Source organism: Gopherus evgoodei, chromosome 1 (assembly GCF_007399415.2).
Source record: "Gopherus evgoodei ecotype Sinaloan lineage chromosome 1, rGopEvg1_v1.p, whole genome shotgun sequence".
NCBI classification, from domain to species: Eukaryota; Metazoa; Chordata; order Testudines; family Testudinidae; genus Gopherus; species Gopherus evgoodei.
In genome coordinates this window covers 38,615,829-38,623,903 of record NC_044322.1, presented here as the reverse complement: position 1 = coordinate 38,623,903, position 8,075 = coordinate 38,615,829, and the positions used below count along the sequence as shown (strand labels likewise).

Below are 8,075 nucleotides of genomic sequence, written 5' to 3'. Positions count from 1 at the left end.
CCCATGACAACCTACTTTGCTTAAGAGCCTTTGGTGAGGGGCCTTGTCAAAAGCTTTCTGAAAATCTAAGTACACTATGTCCACTGGATCCCCCTTGTCCCCATGCTTGTTGACCCCCTCAAAGAATTCTAGTAGATTGGTGAGGCATGATTTCCCTTTACAAAAACCATGTTGATGCTTCCTCAACAAATTATGTTCACCTATGTGTCTGACAATTTTGTTCTTTAATATAGTTTCAACCAGTTTGCCCGGTACTGAAGTCAGGCTTACCAGTTTCTAATTGCTGGGATCACCTCTGGAGCCCTTTTTTAAAATTGGCATCACATTAGCTATTCTACAGTCACTTGGTACAGAAGCGGATTTAAATGATAGGCTACAGACTACAATTAGTAGTTCTGCAATTTCATATTTGAGTTCCTTCAGAGCTCTTGGATGAATACCATCTGGTCCTGTTGATTTATTACTGGTTAGTTTATCAATTTGTTCCAAAACCTACTCCAATGACACCTTAATCTGGGATAGTCCCTCAGGTTTGTCACCTAAAAAGAATGGCTCAGGTTTAGGAATCTCCTTCACATCCTCAGCTGTAATGATCGATGCAAAGACTTCATTTAGTTTCTCCACAATGTCCTTATCATCCTTGAGTGCTCCTTTAGCATCTTGATCGTCCAATGGCCTGCACTGGTTGTTTAGCAGGCTTCCTGCTTCTGATGTACTTAAAACATTTTTGGTATTACTTTTTGAGTCTTTGGCTAGCTGTTCTTCAAATTCTTTTTTGGCCTTCCTAATTATATTTTTACACTTGCCATAATCTTCCTTGACCAACTTCTGCATATAAACTGTGGAAAAGCCTTTTATGGTGGCTATTTGCAGGCATCTGTGGAAGTGAACTGTGGGGATGTCATGCAGAAATAGGCGTGACAAATGGGACTACACACTGCTCTAATCCAAATCCTATAGAGCACCCAAGAGTGTACACTATTCAACTCCCTTCCTAGAAGTAAAACAAACCTTCAGAAATGTATCCTGCATCCTGGTCCCCCCAAAACGGTAAGAGCTGTGAGGAGCTTAGGCTAGTGATGATTGTTACACAATCCGTATGAACCATACATTAGCGGTAGATTTGAACTTCAGGAACAGGGTTGGTAGAGCCTGAGCAATTTACACAAGTGAAATGTTCACTCATGTGACACCTTCAGGTTTCCAAATCTTACAGCAACATTAGCACTTATGCTGAAAAGCACCGTAGATTTGCCTTTACAAAGGGACATACGTAAAACATTTATGACTTATTTTTAGTATATTTTTGTGTAACCTGATATCATTAAAAATGTTTCCATGGACTATATAAAAATTTCTATGGAAACAGGTTTTTTTTAAAGAAGTAACATCCCTTGCAATAATCTCTGCTGAATCCTGCTTATGGACTGCATTCAGGTGGTACTCAAGTTTTTTTCATTGTTGGCTTTTTTTAAAGCAAAGTCGTAGTATCACTAAGAATCCATTATAACTACACTGACTGAAATCAAAATAGTATACTAAGTTTTAGATGTGGTATTGATCGGTCTTAGCTTGACAACTGCTAAACCAGCAGTGTAAAAAAGTGAATAGTATAAAAGGAAAATAAAGAGCATAGAGTGTGAATACTAAAGTAGATATTTCAAGTTTTGCATTTTCAATACTCTGACAAATTATAAGTAACCAAAATAAATTGTTTTCAAAAAAGGCAACAGCTATTTAATATAGTAATACTGCTTTCAACAAGATGGAGGGCTGGCAAACTAATGGACATACATAACCATGAGCATGGCAATATGCATTGTCCCCTAGCAGCTTATCAGTGTTAGGTATGTAACATGAGCTTGGCACCAGGCTTGTGCACTACTTTCTCTGAATGTGACATACTCCTCAGTCAGCTCCACCATTCTCTACAAAACAGTTTACCTGTCCGTTTGGCTTACCTTTCCTCTGCTGCGTTCCCAACAGTGGTAGTGCAGAAATCTGTGACTAGTTAGTACAGCAGTCCTGATACATTGTTTGTTTCTAAAGCATGGGAGCCCAACTCTGCATGGGAGCCCAACTTTGCACCTATTATAGTTAAAGGTTTTTTTAGAGGCAACATCACCTGATGACAAAACAAATTCTAGATTATATCTTGGAGGAAATTCATTGTTTAGTTAGTCAATATTTTGTATGGGTTAAAAAAATGAAATTTAAGAGACTTTGAGAAGATGTCCCAGTGAGCAGATACCTGGAAAATGGACTTGAGCAGTAATTCACTCTGATGTAAACATGAAAGGAGAAACTTTTCAAAATGTATTAAAATGTATAAAGTTTATTCAATGCAATTTGTCAGTTAATTTTTGCAGTTTCCTTTTGCATAAGACTGTATAAAAACAGACAAAATGCTGAAGGGCTGTGAGAAGGGAGGCGAATTTCTAATAAGCATTTTTATACCAGTATATTCCATTTCTCTGTCTTTCACCTTACAACAAAAAATCTTCATAAAGTTCCTAGAGTGATAAGAATTTCTGTACATAGTACCCATTCTTTTGGAAAACATTCTAATCACACAGTCAGGTACAATAGGATTTATCATTCTGTTCTTCATTCTGATGATCTGCAACCACTTCCTGTACGTTTCCAGGTGTCAAAGGTACCAGCTAACCCCTAACCCATGTCAAAACTGTAGGTTTCCTCTTACAACATCCATAATACTGCTATGTATTTTCAATGCAGAATTCTATAGCACAAAGAAAATTAAAATATTAGACACATTAGTAGGTAATGATGGTTCAGTGGTTAGGGCACTAGCATGAGTGTCAGGAGACCTGATTTCATTTCCTTGCTCCAACACAGGCTTCCTCTGTGACCTTGGGTATTTCATCTAGTTTCTGTGCCTCAGTTTCCCATCCATAAAATGGGGATAATAGCCCTTTCCTACATTGCAGGGCTGTTGTGAGGAAAATTCATGAAAGATGGTAAGGCGCTCTAGTAAAAGAGATGGAAGGAGAGGCCTTCAAGTATGAGTGCTAGCTAGCATAAAATAAATTGCATTCAGTACTAATTTAACACAAGGTTACTGTTCTGATTGTAGTCATCATTTTTAATGCAATAAAAAAAAAACCTCCATTTTCATATTTTAGATGCTTTTGCATGGAGGGTTCTGCCGAATCAGTGTTTCTTGCTGAAGAATTTAGCCCAAGCTTGCTCTAGGGCACTTGGGCCTTTACTGCACGGAAGCTTTTCTTGTCAGTGTCCAGCTGTAACACTCCTCTCAGGGCAGTTGGGCTTTGTCAGCGGCAAGCACCTACCTCACAAATGTGTTTTCTTTGATGCTTTATACAAGTAGCGTTACTAATTATTCTGAGTTTTTCCACCAGTGCCAAACTAGTACATTACAAGCAGTGCTATAAGATGGCTGTATCTGGTCTAGCTATGCCTATTTGGTGTTGGGGCTTAATTCTTAATGATAGGCCAGTTGTTTTGATACGCCGCCAGTAGGTGGATTTGTATAACCTAAGCAGTTGTTTAACATGAAGCTGTAACAAAGCATAAAGGTACTACAGTGACAGGTCCTCCAAAATAGGTAATAATGAATGAAAATAGCATTAAAGGTGCTAAGGCCCAGAGCTGCAAAGGTATTTAGGCATCTAGGATGGGCTCCATGAAGGGACTTAGGTGCCATGACACTCAGCGTTCCCATGCCTAACTTTTAGGTGCTCAGAAAGTCCAGGAACATCACTGAAACCACAAAGCCAAGTTAGGTACTTAGGCTCCCAATACAAAGAAATGGGAGTGAGAGGCCTAACAATGTACTCTGCAAAAGCCAAGCAGAACACTAAAGCCAAGCAGAATGCTGTAGGGAGGGAGGGGTCCGTGTGCTAAGCCCCGGCTCACTCTCAGTGATTGATTAGGGAGCCACAAACAGGCATCTACCAGCAGGATTTGGATGGCTTAGGTGCTCACGGTGTTTCTTGTGGGCCTCAATCAGGCACCTGCCTCACTCCACACAAAACAGCCAGAGGAGGAGTGGGGTGCCCACCTCATAACACTTACCCTAGTAGTTCGAGCGCTCACCTGGCATGTGGGGTACTTAGGTTCAATTCCTGCCACCTCTGCCAGGGGGGAGGGGGATGATTTAAATGGGAGTCTTCCACATCTCGAGTGGTGTGTCACCACTGAGTTTATGATATGGGGCTTCCTTAATCTCTCCTATTGAAGCTGCTCCACTGTGAATTATGAATCAGTGATCAGAACTCAGAGTCTCTCACCTCCCATGTGGATGCCCTGACCCCTGGGCTACGAAGTCATTCTCTGGCACTCTTTCTTGCTGGGCCAATGACTAATTAAAGTATTTATGCTCAGTGGAAGTCATTGGGCCAGAGAGAGTGAGAATGCAGCTGTAATCCGGTGGTTAGGGTGCCCACCTGGAGGTGGACATCCTCCAACATTTAGCCAAAATGGAACAGGTTCATCAGGAGAGACTGCAGGCATCCCACAGCCCAGTGCATAGAGAGCTCACCTGAGATGTGGCATACTCCTGTTTAACAAGAGGGGAGTGGGACTTGAACCTAGGTCTCCCCTTCCGAGGTGAATACCCTAACTGCTGGGCTAACAGTTATAAGGCACTCGGACATGTGGGGGCCTGACCTGGTAGAAGTGCACCGAGCACTCCTAACAGGTCTGTTCCCATTCAAAAATCTATCGGCTGCTGTTTCATTAGTTGCTCCAGGGTGTGGGCGGGAGATAGGTGTCCAGGTGCTTAGAGGGAGGCAGCAGTGCTCATGCCCAGAGGCAGAAACATAGGCACCTAGGGACCGTTCACTCTGGAAAACTTAGGTGCTGAGGGAGTTTAGATGTCATTGGTGTTTGGTGGGAGCTGTGTGGCTCCCAGTGGACCCAAAATTTAGATGTCTAAAACGGGCTCATTGCTTGAGTATTGTCATGAATCGCTCCCCTAATTCCTGTTGACATCACTGGGCATTAGGCACCGAAACACCTTTGAGGCTCTGTGCCTAAGACCCTTGAAGGCCATTAAGTCCCAAAACCTGCTAATCCAGATGGGTGCAAATGGTTCATTATTGATGGCTCTTCACAGAGTAAGGGGTCTGCAGTTAGGTGATTCGTGGGCTTCAGGAAGAGGAACTTTTTCTAGTTACCAAATAGCATCGTGCATTTGAGAAAGCTAGAACCATCTTTAAGATTTTTTTTTCTTTTCATAGTCCAGCTGGCAAGTAGCTAAGAGCAGCACAAATTTCCAGTTACCGAGTTCCAATTACAATCACACTGTAAAAGCTAAAAAAAGGCTTTCAGGTGAATATCCTGGTCCATGCAGTACAAGGAGCTATTGTTGGAGTGGGATATATGAACATATTTCACTTTTGTACAGTTAACAACTCTGATGACAAAGAATGTTATAAATCAGTAATCTTGAAGATTTCACTTTAATTATTGTGATTTCTTTCATGCATCCCAATAACAAGCAAATCTACATATGCTTTGCCAATCTAGAAACAAAGGATTTATCAGTTTAACACATTTTGCACAGGACTCATACAAAAAGCAGCGCCTTCATCGTTTGTGTTATTGCAAGAACAAAATTGCATAGACTGTTTGCTGGCACTACGTGAATTCACCAAACAATGCTTTTGTCTTATCAAATAGTTCAAGTAATTCCTTAAACTGAATTTCACACACTAATGCAATTTGTACTACTAGCAAATGTTTACATGTATTAAGAGAAAATCGTAGAGCTAGGAAATATTAACTATTACATGATCAACATACTGAGTAACAGTTCAATGTTGCAAATAAATCCTTTTGATTTTTTTTAGTTCACTATATGGCTGACTTCCAAATGTCATTTCCAGAACATTTAGTTTAGCTCAAACATGTCTGTTGAAGGTAAAATTTTAATTGTGCTCTTTTGCTTTTTTTCCTTACAATCTAGAATTCTGGATGCAAATGTGTTTCCCAGATTATGGCGATGGTTTTTAAAATCTTGGAAACTCTGCTACAAAACAATATAAAATTCAGTGAGAATAGCCAGAGAAAATATGGCATAGGTAGGTGCTTTATTGACAGACATGACTGTATTCCTGGCAAGTTGAATACCGACCAGCTGCTGACAAGTAAAGCTTTCCATCTGGACAAACACAGATCTCATAGAGTTCCTGAGATCTATCAGATCCACCCCTTGTCCCTTCAGGCAATTTGGGCAGCCGCACAGTTTCAGCATCAAGTAGAAGCTGTATGGGAGAAAGCAGGACAAATGGGTTTGTTAGAGGTAGCAGTAACAGATTAAGGGGTTAAATTTTCAGAAGCATCTAAATGACTTAGGCTATTAAGACCCATTTTCAAAACTTAGGCACTTTGACCGAGATCCTCAAAGATATTTAGGTATCTAAATCCTATTGACAGTGGGAGTTAGGCACTAAGGCCCAGATGCACAAAGGTACTTAGGCACCTAAATCTGGGGTTAGGGGCCTAAGTCCCAGTTTTAGGGTCCCCTGCAATTCACTGAACCCTGTGTACACCTACCCTCACTCGGTGCCTACGATCTTGTAATCAGAGTTCCCTCAGCATCTATGTTTCTGTCTCTGGGCATGTGTGCTGCTGCCTCACTCTAAGCATCCGGGCACCTGTCTGCTGACCAGGTCCCAAAGAGCAATTCACAAACCAGGGAAGATAGACATTTGCTCACCTAACTCACATGTGCAGCCCAATCTAGTAGGCATGCTCAGAGGCTGTCTACCAGATCGGGTCTCTCAGATAAATTCACACAAAACAGCTGGCTGGGGAGATGAGGAAAGGAAAAGCACTCCTAGCAACTTTTAGCCCAGTGGTTAGGTTTATCACCTGGGATGTGGGAGAGCCTCAATCCAGCTCCCCTTTCTACCTGATGAAAAGAGAGGATTTGAACAGGGATCAGCCAATTTTCAGGCGAATGCTCTCATTACTGGGCTATGGGATATTCTTATGTGGTGTTTTTTCAATCTCTCCTGCTTAAGTTGCACTGTGGATAATTAGTTAAAGAGTTATTGAGGGAGGGGAACAGAGTGAGAAAGAAAACATACGTCTGAGAGTGACTCTATTGCCTGGCGGTTAAGGCACTCACACCCAATGTGGGAGGCCCAGAATCCAGTCCCCCTGCTTCAAAAAGGTGGTTACTCACCCTGTGCGGGAACTTCAAGATGGTGTCCCTATGGGTGCTCTGCTCTAGGTGCGCTTGTGCTCCATGCACCTCAGATTGGGGCATCTATCTTGCCTGTGCATGCACTCCCTGCAGTCTTGTGCTCTGCACCAAGGCTATATAGAGCTGTGCAGGCAAACCATCCTCAGCTTCTTTTCTACTGTAAAGAACTCCAAAGGAGAGGAGAGTAGGGCGGGTAGTGCAGCACCAATAGGGGGACACATGTCGCAGAACCACAGTTACTGCACAGAGTAAGTAACCTCTTCTTCGAGTAGTGGCCCTATGGGTGCTCCACTCTAGATGACTTTTGAGCAGTACCCTCTACAAAGGGCTGGGGCTTCGGCATTGAGTCTAAGACCAAAGACATAACAGTAGAGTCAAATATGGCATTAGAAGCTGAGGCACGAGTAACTGCATAGTTCAGCAAATGTATGAATGAAGGTCCAAGTCATGGCTCTACATATTTCCATGGTGGAAACATTCTTAAGAAAGGCTACTGAAGTAGAGGGGGATCTTGTGGAGTGAGTTAATACTCTAGAGGTAGCTTGAAGCTCCTGAAACTGATAGCAGTAGGTAATTCAGCCAGATACCCATCTAGGGAGTCTTTGCTTGGGAATCAGAGATCCCTTAGTTCTGTCCACAATGGAGAGAAATAGTCTGGGAGATTTCCTAAAGGGCTTAGTCCTATTTAGTTAAAAGGCTACTGCCCTCCCGACATCAATGTAATGTAATGTAATGTCACATCTCCTTTATCCAGGGCTGGCTTAGGGTGGAAAACTGGAAGGTGGATAGGTTGATTCATGTGGAAGTCTGAAGATACCTTTGATAGGAACTTGGGATGCAGTCATAGTGTGACCTTATTCTTAAAGGAGACTGTGAT

General features: G+C 42.1%; 1 protein-coding gene across 3 annotated transcripts in view; it reads right to left on the bottom strand.

Moving 5' to 3' along the window:
• Positions 1–5,431: 5,431 nt before the first annotated feature.
• Positions 5,432–8,075, bottom strand: part of SGCG (sarcoglycan gamma) — a 204,878-nt gene continuing 202,234 nt past the window's right edge. For all 3 annotated transcript variants that reach the window (XM_030562005.1, XM_030562022.1, XM_030562014.1), the window contains exon 8: positions 5,432–6,251. In XM_030562005.1, coding sequence (XP_030417865.1) covers positions 6,078–6,251 — 174 coding nt within the window. In that variant the 3' untranslated portion in view covers positions 5,432–6,077. The remainder of the gene's footprint in view (positions 6,252–8,075) is intronic.